Raw genomic sequence first — 19,764 nt, forward strand, 5'->3', positions numbered from 1 at the left:
ATTCCTTAATTTCACTTTGGTCTTACTCTTTTTCTCTTTGAATTTGCCTTTGTTCTTTGAGACCGGATGTTATAGAGGGACTACACATTTATGTAAAACTAATTAAGATGCCTCTTAAATGCATCTTAGGAGGTTAACTAGTCGCTAATTTGTCCGTATATACAATTATGATTTATGCATTTAACACCTTACTTTTGCTCATATTTATAGTTTATATTTTGTATTTTTAAAATTTTATATTGCAAACTGGGATGTTAGATTTATTAATTAAACTCTAATAATATTACTTAAATACCTTTATAAAATCTGATACGATTTTCCTTTGGGCTAAGGTTCGATCTCTTCACATTTTCTGATCTGAACTAGATTTGGCACAAAATTTTGAAATAAGATCTTGAAATATGCTGCCGTCGGATTGACGTGAAATTTTGATATGTTGTAGCCCCGGAAAAAATCTTTCCAACAAATCTAGTTTCAGGCGAATCGGATGTAGGGATACCGAGATATCGTCCGATTAATGGACAAATGTTAGGGTGGTATGTTTTGGATCCGTGGATGGAGGCACGTGATCCTATGTGATAATGGTTGAAGGTGGACCGATGTTAATGGGGTGGCACTGGTGAAAAGTGGTGGTGGAAAAGTTATGGTTGATGGAAGGGTTAGGGCAAGTGTTGGATAGATTGGAAGAAAGGATTAAGGCAAGTGTTGGATAGATTGGATGCAGGCGTTTGAACGCACGATCGAACGCGTCTATCGGTATTTGTGAACGCGATGCAGGCGTTCACAGTGCGTTCGAACGCACAGTGCACTCTCTTCACCCACGTTCACAATCCCGTTCACAAACCGCGTTTGAACTCACTCCACCCGCGTTCGAACGCGACTTACAGAAAATTTATTTTAATGGAAATTAAACACTCAAACATGAAACAAAAACACTCCTAAAGTGAATTCATGCTTGAGACGACGTCAGTGAAGTCCGAATCGTATCAAAATCTAAACTCATCTTCACACTGAGAATTTTTTTTTCTAATAAATAATAGAGGAGAAAAGAAGATTAAGAGAGATGTTTAGACTAATGGTGAGATATTGGGTTGAGAGTGAGGCCTTTGCTTCATAGGTGTTATCTTTTTTTCACTTATTAATATGAGATTTATTACTAAAAATATATATATGGAAGAAGAAAAAAATGACAATCCATATTTTGGTAGACGAACATGATAGGTTAATTTTGATGAAATATTTTCTTTTGGTATGCTACAGGTGTTAAAATATTAAAAAAAATACGGGGGGGTGCAATATGTACATATTAAAATATCGGGTGTAAACAATAATATGCATAAGCTCAGGGTGTTAAATGCAAATCATCCTAATCCTCCAAGTACGATGTCCAAATAGCAGCAGTTAAAGGCATAAGATGTGGCACGTGCGTAAAAGAAAAAGGGAAAAAGAAAAAAAAAAAAAAAAAAACTGAACAACTGAGCGGCGAAGGAAAAAAAAAATTCCCTGTCCACGGTGGAGAAGATCGAATGACGTGTCTTTCTTTTATATATATATATATATATATATATGATACGCTCAGCTACGAGACCCATAAGCCAACAATTATCGCTTCTCTCTCTCTCACTTATTACCACAAGAAAGTACTGGATGGGCGAACCAACAACAATGGATGTACTCCTCCTATATGGAGAGATGATGGAGTTATTAGAATTATTCAGACAGACCGAATGGGACAAAATCATCCAATTCTACCCAAAGGAAACGATGCGTCAGTTATTCAAATTAGCCGACGAGAGCAAATGGGAGGAAGCTATCCAACTCTTCACTGCAAAGATGAGGCAACAATTATCCAACTTAGCAAAGCAGTGCAAATGGGAGGAAGTCCACAACCCACTCACCTTCGCGGAGGAAACAAAGCATAAATTATCCAGATTAGCTGAGCTGAGCAAATGGGAGGAAGCTTTCCAAGTCTTCACCAAAGAAATGTTATTCAAATTAGTCATGCAAGGCAAATGGGAGGTAGTCATCCAACTCTTTACGGAAGAAATACAACAACGATTATCTAAATTAGTTGAGGAGGGCAAATGGAATAAATTCATCCAGCTCTTGAAGAAGGAAATGGAGGATCAATTATTTAAATTAGCAAAGCAGGGCAATTGCAATGCAGTCATTCTACTCTTCACCGAGAAAATGAAGCATCAATTGTTGGATGTAGCCAAAGAGGGGAAATGGGAAGAAGTCATCCAACTCTTCACAAAGGGAATACAGAAGCAATTATCCAAATTAGTCACTAAAACCAAATGGGAGGAAGTCATCCGACTCTTGAAGAAGGAAACAAAGCAGCAATTGTCCAAATTAGCGGATGAGGGCAAATGGGAGGATGTCCTCCAACTCTTCACTAAGAAAGTGATGCCGCAATTACTCATATTAGTCATTCAGAACATCACCAAATCTTCGGTGGATAAAATAAAGCAGCAGTTATCTAAATTATCCGAGAAGTACAAATGGGAGGAAGTCACCAAATTCATCATAAAGGAAAAGAAACAGGAGTTATCCGGATTTGCCGAGCAAGGCAAATGGGACAAAATTATCAAAACATTCATCGAGGAAAAGAAGCAACAGTTATTTAAATTAGCCATCGAAGGCAAATGGGAGACAATTATCCAACTCTCCACGGAGGAAACAACGCAGCAATTATCTACATTAGTTGAGCAAGGCACATGGGAGGAAGTTATTCGATTCTTCACAAGGGAAATGGAGGAGGATTTACCCACCGACATGGAGGACTTACTCACCGAGATGGAGTACTTCACCGGCATGCATTTCGAACTGGAGAAAGTTGGCCAACTCTTCGCCGAGGAAACGAAAAAAAATTTGTTCAATTTAGCCATGCATGGCAAATGGAAGGAAGTCATCCAACTATTCACCGACGAAATGAAGCAACTACTTTGCACAGTACAAACGGAGACTATAGAGCGAACAGCTAACCTACTAACCACCACCGGAACAAACAAGCAGTTGCTTGTATTCACAGGGCAAGGCAAACCGGAGTACATTATCCAACCCTTAACGGAGGGAATGAGGAAGCAGTTGCTCAGATTAATCAAGCATGACGAATGGGACGAAGCCATCGACTACATCAAGGAAATGGAGTATTTCGGTATCATCATGCATGACGACTTGAAGAAAGTCATCAAATTCTTCACGGAGGAAATAAGAAAGAAGTTGTTCAAATTAACCATGCATGGCAAATGGGAGAAAGTCATCCAACTCTGCAAAGAGTATCCGAAGGTACAAAGTGAGAGACTGACAAATGACAAGGACACGACGCTGCACGTCGCCATCTCAATCAGTGATGAGAACACGGTGCTAGAGCTGTTGAAGACGATAGGAGATGAGAATATAAAATTGATCTTGCAAATGAAGAATAACAGTGGCTCGACGCCGCTGCATCTGGCGGCGGCGCTCAACATGCACCTAGCATGTCAAGAGATGACACATTTAGTACCAAACCTGGTGATGACGGCTCGCAACAAGGACGGGGAGACACCGCTCCTCACGGCTGTGAAACACGGGAATAAGAAGGCTTTTTTCGCGCTCGAGGATAGTCTACCGGAGAATGGGAAGGAGGGCCTCATGCATTGTAGGAGGGAGAAGGATGGCAATAACATCCTCCATTTTGCTATCAGAGGAGAACACTTTGGTACGTGTCCTTTTTTAATTTATTTTACATTACTTGGCATGCTGTTTTCAAAATCCAATGAACATCTGTGTCAGTAAAATCTAACTAATCATTATTAGGATTGAACTTAGATTAAGAAAAGAAATTGTCATTGTAGAAGTGGTTTAAAAGAATTAGTGCTAATTATCATTATTATTATTTATGTGTGCAGACTTGGCTAGTGCGATCATTATCAAGTACCCCTGTTTGATTAATTATGTAAACGAGCAAGGATATTCAGCTCTTCACATTCTAGCTAACAAGCCATTGTGTTTCAGAAGTGGGACTCGCTTTGGAATTTTTGACAATATCATCTATTCGTGTTAAGTCTCTTCTAATTAATTAATTAATTGAGTCAATAATTATGCAATTACGTTTTATATCTACTCTCTTGTATAATGACACACACTCTCTCTCTCTCTCTCTCTCTTACTGTGCAGGTATCACTATTGCGCCACTTAAGAGTAAATTTGATGATTATAAAAATGACCAATGTGAAGAAGCTTCGAGTTTTAACTTAAGAACAATGTTGCCTGAAACATTTGATAGTTGTTTCTACGCCTTTACTTTGCTGTTTAATATTGGTAATTTGCATTCCATATAACTACTATTAAGAGTTTACGGTTATATTCAAAATTCTATATTTTCATTTCAAGCAATTTAAACTTTTGTAGATTTGAATATATATATTCAACTGATTACAGGGCAATAAGTTTTCTATTTATTTTGATCTGAATTACTTGTCAATTTGAATTAAAGTCCATTAGTTGGAATAATGATCTTAAAATGCAATCCTTAATTCAATTAATTGCGGTCGCCAGAATTAATATGTTAATTAAAAAGTCTTTTATTTAGTTTTATAGTAGTCTCATTCCAAACTTTATTTCAATTGCAGTTGTCAGAATGTCTAAATATATTCTGACGAGATATTCTAAGCATAAAGATGAAGAAGATCCATCTGGTATATTATGTGAAATAAATTGATTGCGGGAGGTTATATCTTATTGGACTTTTTAAAAATATTTTAGTCATTCATTTTTTTTTTTTTTCAGGGAAAACACACTTATAAATAATTCAACTACTACTCCTCGCGAAGTTGATCAAAAATCCTCTCAAGGTAATTCATATATATTATATTATTAATTTTATATTGAGCTTTTTAATCTCTTAATTAATATCAAAGCTGGTGATTGTGACACAATCTTCTCCTAAAGATTAAGAGTTCTATATATAAGTATGCATGTAAATTTGAGTGATGTATAAGTTTTATGTATATTTTTTTAACTTTTTTTTCCTTTTAACTTACCGACTACTCTTTTAATATTTTATATTTCAACACTATTATTTCATGCGGGTCATCACTCTTTTATATCTTAATTGTCTACTTGAAATGAAATGTCACAGAAAAGAAAGTATCTGAGGCGCATAATAAGGGCACTTTCCGATTTCTTTGGAAAATCTATGGTGTTGCTATTCACTTATTCAAGCTGGTGATGATATTCCTGTTACTCGTCACGGGAATAGGTAAGTAGATAATGTACAAGAGTTACTTCCGATGTGAATTTGTCCGAAACATTTATATATTTAGATGTTACTAGTGAAGGATAATTAATCAGTTACTTCAAAAACTTATACGGATAGAGAATGGTAGTTTAGTTTAGTCTTCTATGCCCAAATAATTTATAATATCTTGCTACAATGAAGCTATTGATGTATGATGTATAATATCTAAAAGAAATGAATGATGTAAAAATAAAAATATATGGTCAATCCTGGAAAATGGAAAAACTATTTTGATTTATATAACAGAGTGAGGAAGCTGAGGGGAGTATTTGTTTTCTAGGGTATCAGAGGGGCCGAACACTGGAAAAGATGAAGCAAAAACATACGCATGCATTTCAGGTAATGGAGAAATTGGTTATTGACAGTAAAGAATGGAAGTACAACGAAAACAAAGGTGGAATAAATCCTTATTTGGAGAGAAACGATTCGGAACAGCCACCACTCAACACACCGAGAGAAGATGGTATCGTCACAATATTTCCTTTAAATTATGCTTAAATTATAGAATTAATTGCATCATAAACTCTCTCTCTCTATATATATATATGACTCTTTCATCCTCTTAATTCTTTAATATTTCTTATATATATACTATTTGAAGAATAACCACACCTCCTCCTGTCTGCTCAAGTATCTAAAACATTATAATCTCCACCGTCCGTAGAAGTGCAGGCTATTAACTTATTTATGAAAAGAATCCATCGATGCCTAAGCTATCTGTATTGACTTCCGATTATATAACTTATTTAAATTTAATCATTAAAATAATTTGTAAACAGAGAGTTCGGATGGAAAGAGCATCGGAGGGGACGATCATAAGCAAAACAAGAATGGAAAGGAAAAGGAAGAGGCATCAAAACAACCACCAGGCAATGGTAATTTAACCAACAAAACTATAACCCTGCTCTCAGAAATTTATACAAACTGCAAATTTTCTATCATTCTTTGCGTCAATGATGATGACAGTTATATGGAGAAAGAATTTTATCTATAGAGTTGATAAATTACTATATCATTCTGTCCGTAGAATTTTTACTGAGTATTTGTAGGTATAGCATTCATCTTACTTTTAAGATAATAATACTAATCATTAATTTCTCTCTCCTAATTCAATAATTAAAAAATATATATATATATATATAATTATCTAAAGAATTAATTGGAAGTATCAGTCACCCTTTTAATTTATAAAAAGAATTACTCGTTTTCTTATTTCTTTCTCCAAGCTCGCCATGAAAAATAACGAATTAATTATTTGACGAAAATAAATTGTAACAAAGGGATATTTTAATTTCACACCCCCGCATTTTCATTTATTTGTTATGTACACCCTGAATATTTAGTATTTATAATTCAACTGCTATATTGTTACAGATATTTATAGAAATGTTCATACTGTTAAATTTGTTCGGTAAAGCAATAAAGCATATAGGATTTTCTTTTTTTTTTGGTGAAATAGTTACTCAAACATAGGGCTCACTTTATAAAATAGGATAGGATTTTTTTTTTCATTTAATACCATTCCTTTTTATCTATTTTTAATTGACATTCTCTATTTCTATTATTAACAATTTGTGCCCAAATTTTATATAAAACTCTCTGTTCTAGTTTATTGTAATATTATTAGAGATAAGATTATAGTCAGAATTTAGCTTAATTAGGAAAGATTGCTTCTCCTATTTAATATAAAATTTTCCAAGTAAAGTAATTTAATTTTAAATTCTTAATTGAATTGAATTTCAAGTGTTTAATGCCTATGTTATTTGACTGGTTAATTAAGTCACATTTATAAATTTTTTGCAATACCTTTTGATTATCATTTATCAATGGATAGAAATTATTTTTAATAAATAATTGGTCTTTATCGAATCATTGCTCTTGTACGAATACGAATAGCATTCATGTTACTTTTAAGGGATTTTTTTATATATATTTTTAGAATGTGATAATTATCATTTTTTTACTCATTTAGAATTATTATTCTAATTAGTTTTTTTAAGAAATATCCAGAAAATGACAACTAAGGTTGATAATATATTTAAATAATGAATATATCTTTCTTTACTGAATTATTTTCAACTTTTAGAGTTACATAAGATCTCATTTGAATTATTATTCCGAGATCTTTCGATACAGATGAACTTCCAGATACACCACCTCCAGTAGATAACGAGCATTCACCGACACAGGATGTCACCGCCACCACAAAAGGTATCACCACATTACCTTGAAATTATCGGGCTAATATGAAAATAGAAAATATTGCCCATGGAGTCAAAGCATAGTTAATGTATTCCCAAGTTATATTTTTACCATTAAAAAGTACGACCAAGTGGCAAACACAAAGTTTGAAGAATAAAAGTACAGTACTTGTCATTTTATAATCTCCACCACCCCCTCCAATGGAATGAAATTGTAATTTAGCATTAATTTATTTACAAGAATCCACTGATGAACTATCGATGCATAAACTATCTGTATTGACATCTGATTAGTGAACTTATTTGGACTTAATTATTTAAAAAATTTGAAAACAGAGAGTCGGGATGGAAAGAGCAAGGAGGAGGACGGTCATCAGGTCAATGTATATGTAAAGATATGGGAAGATGAACAAAAGGGAGAGGAATCAACAAAACCAGTGAAAGGTAAATAATTAATATTTTCTGTTACATAAAACAATATATATTGTATCATCTTAGTTCTTAGACTATTTTAATTAAATCTCACCCTATTTTATGTGTGATATTTCATCAACATGATAGCCACACCGCTGTTAGTAGCCGCGAAAAATGGAATAACGGAGATTGTGAAGAAAATTCTTGAAACTTTTCCAGTGGCAATCTTCGATGTTGACGAAGATGACAAGAATATTGTGTTGCTAGCGGTAGAAAATCGGCAAAGTCACATATATGAACTTATGCTTAAGATAGAGACAATGGATGATAGTGTATTTGAAAAGATAGATAAGAATGAAAATAGTGCTCTACATCTCACCGCTATGCTTAGCCAAAAGCTTCCTTGGAGTATCCCTGGAGTAGCTCTCCAGATGCAATGGGAGATTAAATGGTACAAGGTATAAGGTGTCTCACTCTTTTATTCATAAATTTTCTTATATTTTTAATTCAAAATAAAACATTGACAACTACAAGGGATAATTATAGTAAACTATTGCTTATTTTTTTACTAAGACACTCTTTTAACTATGAAAAACATTCAAAATAGTATTTTATTAGTTATATGTTCGAATTTTCTATTAAAAATATAATTAAGAGACCCTGTCACATGATCAATTTTAGATACTGTAGATACTATTTTACTTTTATTCAAAAAAATAAATAAGGATAAGATAACCAATGAGAGAGGTTGATAAGATAACAAATGAGAGGTATTAGATAACTGAAAACACCGAAGTGAAAGAAAAAACAAATAAAAATGTATGTATAAAAATTATATTTATATAAAAATGAGGAATAGTTAATGGGTCCAGGTATAATTAACCATAAATTAATATAGAGTTCGAAATATGAATAGGAATATAAGGAGGAAATTTGAAAATATTAACGTTAGAAAGCAAACTGTTTTAACCATATATTATATGATCTTAAATGAAAACTATGAAATTTTACAACCACAGTACGTGATGCAATCCGTGGGATGCGTAGTATCCCAAACCTACAACAATAAGGGCCAAATGGCGCAAGAAATTTTCATAGAGTCGCACAAGGAACTTGTCAAGGACGCCGTCGAGTCCATCTCAAAGACGTCACAATCATTCTCAGTCGTCGCCGTGTTGGTTGCCAGCGTCGCCTACGCCTCCTCTGCCACCGTCCCCGGCGGTACTGATCAGACCTCCGGCCGCCCCATCCTCTTTGGCGAGTTCCCCTTCCAAATCTTCACCGTCTCCGTCCTTGTCGCCTTCTGCTTCTCGGTGGCTTCCCTCCTCATGTTCCTCAGCATCGTCTCGTCTCCTAAACCAGAGGACTTTGAAAGGAACCTCCCTGTGAAATTAATAGTTGCGCTCACTACTCTCTTCATCGCCATTGCCGCCATGCTCATCTCCTTTTGTGCTGGAAACTTCTTAGGGATAGACAAGGAGCTCAAGTATGTGGTGTTTGCAATTTACACAGTCACAATTTTTCTGGTGTACTTGTTTGCAATTTCGTTGTTCCCTCTCTATGCATATCTCTATAACGCGACGTTCAATATGGTACCCAAGAGGTCTCAAATGGGGCTGACATTTTGATGAATAGATGTTGCCTGTGGTCCGTGCTTCTGTTTGGTGTGCTTATTAATTGCCAATAAATTACTTGGGATTTTTATGGAATAATATTCCATCGAAAATCTGGTATGCGTTGGATTTCCTATAGTTGTATTTGGTTGTAGCAAAGTTAAGGGATCTTAGAAAGTAAATATTTTCAGAGGAATTATTTTTTTAATAAAAATATGTTTTTTTTAATATTTTGTTAGAAAAGAGAGTATGAAATTAGAACTATGACTTTTTTTATTTTATTATTTGGTTTTAAAAAGTGAAAACACACACACACACATATATATATATATATATATATATATAAGAAACTTAGAATAAAATTAAAATAATTTGTTCACATGCCCTTTAAAAACTTTTATTTGTACGTGTATAATTTTTAATTTTATATTTGTGCATATATTATGTTAAAAGCCAGAAATTTTGTATGAATACTTTGTAGTTACCTTTTTGACAACGATAAGTTATTAGTAGTTAAAATATATAAGTTTATCAAAGAAAAAAAAAGTATGATACGGACGTGCCATCCAAATAAAATATTAAACTCACTAAGTTGAAACATATATATCCACCAAAACATTTAGAGCTCTTTACATGTTCACCATTCTAATTAAAGCCATCTAGGTTTTCCCACAATGACTTGGCAAACATAATCTCTTGACACCGGGACTTCACTGTGATTTAATGAAAATGCAAGGCTTCGTTGCAATTTTCTAATATTTGGACAGAAAATATGGATGTCTGATACCGACGTGGTAATTCAGTTCTTAATCGATTTAAATTTAAAAGTTTCAACAATCTAAGCCTTTAATCACACTTCACAAGTAGAATCGAGATTACGCTAATGTTAGTTATTAAGCAAACAAAGAGTGCTAGTCTAAATAAAAGAAAAAGGTTTTTTTTTTCTATTAATCTAGAAATAATATTTAGGTCAAGTATTTCAATTATAGGTGCAGTTTGCGAGTTAAATAGTATATATAAACTTATTTTTTTAATTTTTTTTCATGTTTTCTAAAACGCATGAAACTAAGGCAAGGTGCGAAATGGATATATATATACATATATATAAAGTTATCTTCTAGTATATATCTCATTTGCTTTTATAAGCGAAAGGGACTTAACCATGCATCCACTTTACTTTTGTTATGGGCATCTTAACCTAAACCACAAGTGACATAGTTTTTTTTTTCTCTCATTTATGCTCTCTCTTTCTCTTTCCTACGGAAAGTTAAAGTAGGGAATATAATTAGTTATTCGTCCTTGACTTTTTCAATGTGTAGAATGTTTTGTAAAGCTTTACATCCTGTACGAAAGAATTAATTCCTTAATTTGGCTATATTCTTACTCTTTTTCTCTTTGGATTTGCTTTTGTGCTTTTGAGACCGGAAGACTATAAGAAACTACACATTTGTATGAAGCTAATTAAGATGCCCCTTCTATACATACATCTTTGGAAGTTAATTACTAATTTGAGTTGTGCATTTACCACCCTACCTTTACCCATATTTGTAGTTTACACTTTATACTTTTTTAGTAACTATAAATTGCATGCTAAGTTGTTAGATCTATTAATTAAATTTATCAGAGTATTAAACTCTTAGGTTAAGTTAACTAAACCCAAATAGGGTACGCTATCTACACGATTGGTGTTAAAGTATTGGGTGTAAGCTATATATATGTGTAAACTCAGGGTGTCAAATGCAAATCTTCCTAAGAATCGTAGAAGTTACGCATTCATCAGGCATGATACGTAGGTACGGCGCCCAAATACCAGCAGCTGAAGGCATAAGATGCGGCACGTGCGTAAAAGAAAAAAGAAAAAAGAAAAAAGAAAAAAGAAAAAAGAAAAAAGAAAAAAGAAAAAAGAAAAAAGAAAAAAAGAAAAAAGAAAAAAGAAAAAAGAAAAAAAGAAAAAAGAAAAAATAAAAAATAAAAAATAAAAAATAAAAAAGAAAAAAGAATAAGGAAACAGAAAAAAAAAATTGAACAACTGAGCGAACAAAAAATAATATAAAATTCCCACTGTCCGTGGTGGAGAAGATCGAGTGACTGTGCACTCGATCTTATATATATATATATATATGTACGCGCACTGTGCACTGTGCACTGTTACGAGTCGAAGAACCCAAAAATTAATCCCTCTCCTCTTGTTACTACATACAAGAAAGGATGGCCAAACCATTAACTACGGGTGGCCTCCAAGAAACGAGGGTGAAGCTATTCGCATTATTCACACAGATCGATTGGAACATAATCATCCAACTCTACACCGAGGAAAATATGCACGAGTTATTCCAATTAGCCATGCATTGTAAATGGGAGGAAGTCATCCACATTTTTACTGAGAAAATGATGCAGCAGTTGTCCAAATTTGCCAAGCAAATCGAAGTTATCCAACTCCCCACGAAAAGAATAAAGCAGCAATTATCCAAATTAGCCAAGCAGGGCAAATGGGAGGAAGTCATCCAACTCTTCACCGAGGAAATGAAGCAGCAGTTATTTAGATTAGCCATGAAAGGCCACTGGGAGGTTGTCATGCAATTCTTCACAGAGGAAACGAGGAAGCAGTTGTCCAAATTAGCTCGGCAGGATAAATGGGAGGAAGTCACCCAACTTTTTACGAAGGAAATGAAGCAACAGATGTCCAGATTAGCTATGCAGAGCAAATGGAAGGAAGCCATCCAACTTTTTACTGAGGAAACAAAGCAACAGTTGTTCAAATTAGCCATGCAAGGCGAATGGGAGAAAGTTATTGAACAATTCAAAGAGGAAACAAGGAAGCAGTTATGCAACTTAGTCGAGCAAGGAAAATGGGAGGACGTCACCAAACTCTTCACGGAGGAAACAAAACACCAGTTATCCAATTCAGCCGAGCAGGGCAACTGGAAGGAAGTTATCCAACTTTTCACCCAGGAAACGAAGCAATTATTATTCAGATTAGTCATGCAAGACAAATGCGAGGAAGTTATCCAACTCTTCACAAAGAAAATGAGTGAACAATTGTCTAGATTAGCCAAGCAGTGCAAATGGGAGAAAGTCAACGAACATTTCACAAAGGAAATGAAGCAGGAGTTGTCCACACTAGCTGCGCAAGGCAATTGGGAGAACGTCATTGAAGTCTTCATAGAGAAAATGAAGCAGCAATTGTTCAGATTAGCCATGCAGGGCAAATGGGAGAGAGTCATCCAACTCTTCACACAAAAAATAGGGCAACAGTTGTCCAGATTAGTCGAGCAAAACAAATGGGAGGAAGTCGTCCAACTCTTCACCCAAGAAATGAATCGGCAGTTGTTCATATTAGTCATACTGGGCAAATGGGAGGAACTTGCCTTACTGTTCCCTGATGAAATTATGAAGCAGCAGTTGTTCAAATTAGCCATGGAAGGCAAATGGGAGGATGTCATCAAACTCGTTATGGCGGAAACGAGTTACCAGTTGTCTAAATTAAACAATAGTGCATGGGAGGAGATAATGACCCAACTCTTCACAGTGGAAATGTGGCACCAACTGCCTAAATTAGTCATGCAGGACAAACTTGAGAAAATCACCCAACTTTTTATGGAGGAAATGTGGCAGCAGTTATTCATATTAGCCGAGCAGGGAGAATGGAATGAAGTCATCCAACTATTCACCGAGGAAATGAAATTGTTCATATTAGCCATACAGGGCAAATGGAAGGAAGTCACCAAACTGTTCAAGAATGAAATGAGAAAGCAGTTATTCATATTAGCTATGCAGAGCAAATGGAAGGAAGTCATCCAACTCTACGAGGGGTACCCTGAGGTGCAAGGCGAGATGCTGACACATGCCAAGGACACGACGCTGCACGTCGCCATCTCGGCCGGCAATGAGAGCACGGTGCTGGCGCTGCTGGCGGCGATGGGCGACAGGGATGTGAAGTCAATCTTGGACATGAGGAACGACAGCGGCTCGACGCCACTGCACTTGGCAGCGGCGCTCGACATGCACCTAGCATGCGGGGAGATGGCACGGCTAGTACCAAACCTGGTGATGACGGCTCGCAACAAGAACGGGGAGACGCCGCTCTTCACGGCTGTGCGACATGGGAAGAAGAAAGCGTTCTTCGCGCTAGAGTGGTCGGTACAGGATCAGAGTCGGCCGACGAATATGAAGAAGAGGGACCTAACACATTGTAGGAGAGACAAGGATGGCAATAACATCCTCCATTTTGCTATCCTAGGAGAATACTTTGGTACGTTTCACTTTTTTTTTCATTTTATTTTACATTATTTGGAGTGCTTCTTTTTCTTTTTCTTTTTAAATCCCATGAATATTTATATTTATTAAATCTAACTAATCATGATTAGATTTGAACTTATATTAAGAAAGGAATCTTTTTGTCATTGTAGAAATTGTTTTAAATGGTCCGAGTTAGTGATATAATATTATTAGTGGCAAGGTAAAGAAAAGAAAAGTTTTTTATGCTAAATAATTTGGTAGTCTAACTTTGAAATAAAGTGTATTTTAGTGATGGTTAATAATAATATATTTGTGTGCAGACTTGGCTAATGAGATCATTAACTTGTATCCGGAATTGGTTAATTACGTGAACACAGAAGGACAGTCAGCTCTTCACTTTTTAGCCAACAAGCCTTTATGTTTCAGGAGTGGGACTCGCTTTGGCCTTTATGACCGAGTCATCTATTCGTGTTAAGTCTCTCTTTTAATTAATTAATCATGTAATTACATTATATATCCCCTCCTTTATAATTAATTATTTTCTCTCCTATTGTGCAGGTATCACTATTGCGCCACTTAAGAGTGAATTTACTAATTATAAAAATCACAAAAGTGATAAACCACAAATTATCAAATTCACACCGGACGATCCCATATTGCCTGAAACATTTGATACGTGCTCCCACACCTTTACTTTGCTAAAAGAGCCTTTTAATGATATTGGTAATTAGCATTCCATATTATATTAACTACTCTTAATGGTTTTTCACTTATTCAAATTATTCGAATTAAAAACACTTCATTAAGTTCCAATTTTGATATTGTAGTTTTGATCTCTCTCTCTTCACAAGAATTTTATTTTTATTTTTCATTGTCTAGGTATCATTATTGAGTCACTTAAGAGAAAATTTGCCAGCATTTCTAAGCTGATCCGAGGGAGACATGCTAAGGATGATGTAGAAGATCCCGCTGGTATATTATTTGAAATAAATTATTTGTTTTGGAACATCTTATGAGAGTTCTTTTTTTGTCACTCCTTTTCTTTTTTATTTCAGCAAAAACACCTACAAATAATTTAACTTCAACTCCAGGTGAGGATGATCAAGAATCCTCTAAAGGTAATTTAAATCTATATTATATTATTATTTTTATATTGAGCTTTTAGTCTCTAAATGAATTGATATCTCAGTAGTTGTGATACACGGTACCTTTTGAAATTAAGATTAAGAGCTAGTTTGTTTTTCTCTCTCTCTCTATATATATGTAAATTTATAAGCTGTTTATGCTGATCGCTATTTCATGTTTGAATTGTGTACGTGAAATGAAAAAGAAAATGAAGAAATAGAGGTGTTCCGATATCGAAAATTCCCAGAAATCTATGATGTGGGTGTTGACTTATTCAAGCTGGTGATGAAGTTCTTATTAGTCGTCATGGGAATAGGTAAGTAGTGAATTCGTTCCATGCATTTATATATTTAGTTGCATAATTAATCAGTTACTCTGTTTTGATATATTCTTGGAACTCAATATCTTCAACTAAATATTATTTGTTTCTACTATCGTGTTGTAGGATTATGGAGGACGCAAGCACTTGAGAGGAAGAAGCGAAAGAACAAATATGCATGTCAGCTAATGGATAAATTGGTTGAATGTTGTAAAGAATGGGAGTACGAGAAAGAGAGAGGCGGGATGAATCCTGAATTTCCGAGATCTGTCTCTGATTCGCCACCAGAGCTTGATCCAAATTCAGTCCCAAATATTGACTCCTCGAGCAAAACTGGTATTGCCACAGACCTCCACAGCTTTTATTTATCTCCCCCTAGATTTTCTCTGTTTCTCTATATATCATTTTGATTGGATCGGAAGAGTACAGTTCTCACAAAAAAACATCAAATGATTATATAAATCGGTGACGCAATAAAAAAGTTTTAAGTTATACAATGCAAGAAAATTAAGCAAGTAATCTGACACAAAAAATTGTCATTTTTTTAGGACAGTTTTACTTCGGTGAGTCTTATAAGTTGAAGTTCCTAAACTTTTATTTTATTTATAGCAAATAATAGTTATTTTTTTATTTTTTAAATATAAAATTAGATTTACTTTGTTGCATAAATATTGAATGAGAAATTCGGCGTGCAATATGATATTAGATTATAGTACAAGAGATAGATTAAAGTGTACTTTAATTAGCTAACTTATTCGAATCTAATCATCAAAATAATTTGAAAACAGAGAGTTCGGATGGAAAGAGCAATAGAGAAGACGATCATCCTGGCATTGACAAAGATGAGCAAAAGCAAAAGGAAAAGGGAGAGGCACCAAAAGAACCAAATAAAGGTATTTTAACTTACTCCCAAAATTATTTAGAGACATTCCGCAAGAAGTGCAAATGTGGTATCATTTTGTGGGGGGGAAAAATACCAAAGTTTAATAATTGCCACATCATTCTATCTGTAGAATTTTTAGGGAGTATTTGTACGAATAGCATTCATGTTATTTTTAAGATATTTCTATGTATTTTTTAAGAATATTATAATTATCATTTAAATATTTTGACTCTTTTAGAATTATTATTATAACTATTTTTTTTTTAACTATCTAGAGAATGACTATTAAAGTTACTAAAAATACCTTTCTGGGGTGTAAAATTATCATTCATACTTTCTCTTACATGAAAAACATTGTATTATCCTGCGACATGATACAGGGTAACATTAGATAGTTCTTAGACTATTTTAAAGAAATCCTGCAAAGGCAAAATGGTACCTTTTGATCCAAGTTTATATTAATCATAATTAGTTAGTTTTAACCCATGGATGCTTGACATTTTTAAAGAGGCCAGTGATTAGTACGGTACTATTTTTTCCATGGCAGTTATTTTTAAAATCCTATTATTATTATTATTATTAAGGAAGTATACGATTACTTTTTATTGATGAATTAATTTCACATTCACTTTGTTTTTCAATGTGTAATTATTTACCTGTGATGCTCGATATCAGCCACGCCATTATTAGTAGCAGCGAAAAATGGAATAACAGAGATGGTGGAGAAAATTCTTGAAACATTTTCCGTGGCAGTTTTAGATGTAGACGAGAATGAAAAAAATATTGTATTGCTTGCGGTAGAACACCGGCAAAGTCACATATATGAACTTATGCTCAAGAGGAAGACGATGAAGGATAGTGTATTTGGGAAGGTGGATATGAAAGGGAATAGCGCTCTACATCTCGCTGCTAACCTCAGTGAAAAGCTTCCTTGGAGTATCCCAGGAGAAGCTCTCCAGATGCAATGGGAAATTAAATGGTACAAGGTACATGCACGGTGACTCTCTATCTCTCTTGCTTACATTTTTTTTTTTTCACTATATCAAGCTAATTCGATTCCTTTTCTTTCTTTTATTTAATTAACAGATGATATATTACTCTCGGACCTACTAAACTATTATACTTATTTTTACATAGATTATCTTACTTTTGTGAAGCAAAATGACCTTTTTGTTAGTTGTCTGTTTGATTTTTATTATGTGACTATCTTTTGATTAATTTTATTTGTTAACAACATAAAAGAATAAAAAAGAAGATTTATATAAAAATGAGTAATAATTTTGGAGTATAGGTGTAATTTAATACAAATATAAGGTCGTCTTAAGAATATGTTATTAGGAACACATGGGGTTAGATTGAAAACTTTAGAGTTCAACTGTAATAAACATATATATATTGGGGTGTGAGTGAAAAATATGATACTTTGAAACCCCGCAGTATGTGATGCAATCCATGGACCTCGAATTCTTCGCCACATACAACAATGAGGGCAAAACGGCGCAAGAGCTTTTCACCGAGTCGCACAAGGACCTTGTCAAGGAGGCCGGAAAGTGGCTGCTCAAGACGTCGGAGTCGTGCTCCGTCGTCGCTGCTCTGATCGCCGGCGTTGCCTTCGCGTCCGCCGCCACTGTCCCCGGCGGTCTCGACCAGAACTCTGGTGACCCTATTCTCTCCGGTCATATCCCTTTCCAAGTCTTCGCCTTCTCCGCCCTCGTCGCCCTCTGCTTCTCCGTGACCTCCCTCATCATGTTCCTCACCATCCTCACGTCACGCTATCAAGAACAAGACTTCGACAGGAGCCTCCCTACAAAGCTGATATTTGGGCTCACGTCCCTCTTCACCTCCATCGCCGCCATGCTCGTCTCCTTCTGCGCCGGGGACTTCTTCATTGTAGAGAAGAAGCTCAAGTACGCGGCGTTCGCAATCTACGGGGTGATGTGCTTGCCGGTGTCCTTCTTTGCAATTGCGCAGTTCCCACTCTATGTTGATCTCATCACTGCTACCATCGCCATCCTGCCAGAGAGGACTCAAAAAATGCGGACATTTTGACGAACATATGGTGGGCGGCGTGTTTGTGCTTACATTTATTTGGTATGCTTTTAAGTTAATTTCTTAGACGTAATTGAGTGTCACAAAATAATTAATTACGTTGTTGTCGTGGTCGTCGTTGTCGTTTGCCAAATGTTCTTAAGACTGGTTAGATGTGATTAAGTTGTATGAATAATAGTACGCTACCTGAGAACGTATTAAATTAACGGGTAAATTTAAACTCTCTCTAAATCTTTCATTTGTATCACTTTTTTTATTTATAATTTAGATTGATATTAAACAATTAATTTTTCATCCGTACTAGAAAGCATAAAAATATTAGAATTGTCCTTAGTATTCCATTAAATTTACTCATCATATTCTATTTTTCAAATTTAAAGCAAAATACACCTCTAACCTCTTTTATTTTCTCCTATCTAAAATTATAAACCATCATAATATACTTCGTTTTAAATATATAACTATAAAATAAAAAAATTCAATCATCTTAAAAAAAAATATGGCAGAAGATTCATATTTACTTGAATATTGAAATTATTGATATCATAAGGATATTACAATAATTTATGTTTTCTCTATTAAGTTTTAATAGAAAAGAAGAAAATTTTAGTGAATTTTCAAATAACACTCAATATTTTCATTATTAATACATTTTTTTTTTCTTTTTGAAGATTTTGTAACCAAACCGTCTTTGTTTTCTATAATTTTCTATATATGCACGCCGTAATACACGGGATATGTATGTTATATGAAAAATACAAGGGATGAATTCAAAATAATAGTAAAAGAGCAAGGTGCAAATCTCATTCCTTCCTTTCGAGCAAACAGAGCGCAAGACGATCGGCGAATATGGTGAAGTTGGGGGTATGTATGCTTCGGTTCATCCTCGTATTCCTTTGATTCCTGATACCAAGTGTTGTAGGTTTCCGTTTCAGAGCTCTTAATTTGGAACCCAGCGAGGTTGTCCTCCTTTGCCCTTTGCTTACGTGCTGTATCTAACCCGAGAGTTTTGATCGAAATCTGAGTTGGGTTTTGATTGGTTTCCTTTGTAAAAGATCTTGGTCGGATCCTAAGAGGAGGATATACTAATCGGTTGAGTCTTGATCGAAAGGAACATTTCCTCTAAGTTTGGCAAAGGGCTCCAGCTTGCGCTGCTTCTTGTTTGCAAGTGCTCTTGCATGAACTTCCCAAGAGTATAACTGATGAACAAGTAGCTAGTCAAAATCTTCTCAAATGCTGATAAGCAGATGCAGTTGATCTTGGTTGGTCGTGCCTCATTTTCATTATACTTGTTTCCTGAGCGAAGTTGCCAGGAATATTAATCTTAGAAGTCGGCAACAAACACTAGACAGAAACAACCAGCCTTTCATCAACTGGGATGTATTAGGCTTTTGAGAAAGGAGTACAGTACTGAAGCTGAGAGCCAATTTGATGTGGCTTTCTCTGCGAGGAAAACTAGAGGGAGGTCTTTCAGATGATTATTGGGAAAGGGAGGGGGTGATTTTGATAAAGCTAAAATAAGTAGGGGTTGAATTGTCGAAATAGAAATTTCCTAGATTATATTATTCAGTGATAATTTATACTTAGAGCTCCTTTTAACTATTTCTAATTTTCATATAGACCCTTTTTTTTGTTAT

General features: G+C 34.8%; 2 protein-coding genes across 2 annotated transcripts; both read left to right on the forward strand.

Moving 5' to 3' along the window:
• Positions 1 to 4,629: 4,629 nt before the first annotated feature.
• Positions 4,630 to 9,557, forward strand: LOC140796745 (uncharacterized). Its single transcript, XM_073149827.1, has 9 exons — positions 4,630 to 4,682; positions 4,774 to 4,838; positions 5,126 to 5,245; positions 5,565 to 5,747; positions 6,064 to 6,159; positions 7,421 to 7,495; positions 7,822 to 7,929; positions 8,047 to 8,357; positions 8,919 to 9,557. Exons 3-9 carry the CDS (start codon positions 5,215 to 5,217, stop codon positions 9,525 to 9,527), a joined length of 1,413 nt encoding a protein of 470 aa, XP_073005928.1. The 5' UTR covers positions 4,630 to 4,682; positions 4,774 to 4,838; positions 5,126 to 5,214; the 3' UTR covers positions 9,528 to 9,557.
• A 2,114-nt stretch (positions 9,558 to 11,671) lies between these two features.
• LOC140796264 (uncharacterized) lies at positions 11,672 to 18,358 on the forward strand. The gene is made up of 10 exons (XM_073149215.1): positions 11,672 to 13,764; positions 14,072 to 14,221; positions 14,310 to 14,474; positions 14,631 to 14,723; positions 14,807 to 14,869; positions 15,082 to 15,192; positions 15,322 to 15,531; positions 15,984 to 16,088; positions 16,754 to 17,064; positions 17,516 to 18,358. The coding sequence occupies exons 1-10, from the start codon at positions 11,721 to 11,723 to the stop codon at positions 18,125 to 18,127; spliced, it is 3,864 nt and encodes a 1,287-aa protein (XP_073005316.1). The 5' UTR covers positions 11,672 to 11,720; the 3' UTR covers positions 18,128 to 18,358.
• Positions 18,359 to 19,764: the final 1,406 nt, after the last annotated feature.

Source organism: Typha latifolia, chromosome 10 (genome assembly GCF_019914945.1).
Source record: "Typha latifolia isolate L0001 chromosome 10, TyphaL0001v2, whole genome shotgun sequence".
In the NCBI taxonomy this organism is placed as follows: domain Eukaryota; kingdom Viridiplantae; phylum Streptophyta; class Magnoliopsida; order Poales; family Typhaceae; genus Typha; species Typha latifolia.

Bases quoted from the DNA above. Each gene is read 5' to 3' on its own strand.
- LOC140796264 (XM_073149215.1), top strand. From the start codon at position 11,721: ATGGCCAAACCATTAACTACGGGTGGCCTCCAAGAAACGAGGGTGAAG. The intron at 14,475-14,630 runs GTAATTAGCATT...TTCATTGTCTAG, and splicing joins AGAGCCTTTTAATGATATTG to GTATCATTATTGAGTCACTT. The intron at 14,870-15,081 runs GTAATTTAAATC...GAAATGAAAAAG, and splicing joins TGATCAAGAATCCTCTAAAG to AAAATGAAGAAATAGAGGTG.
- LOC140796745 (XM_073149827.1), top strand. From the start codon at position 5,215: ATGATATTCCTGTTACTCGTCACGGGAATAG. The intron at 5,246-5,564 runs GTAAGTAGATAA...TTTGTTTTCTAG, and splicing joins GTTACTCGTCACGGGAATAG to GGTATCAGAGGGGCCGAACA. The intron at 5,748-6,063 runs GTATCGTCACAA...ATTTGTAAACAG, and splicing joins CAACACACCGAGAGAAGATG to AGAGTTCGGATGGAAAGAGC.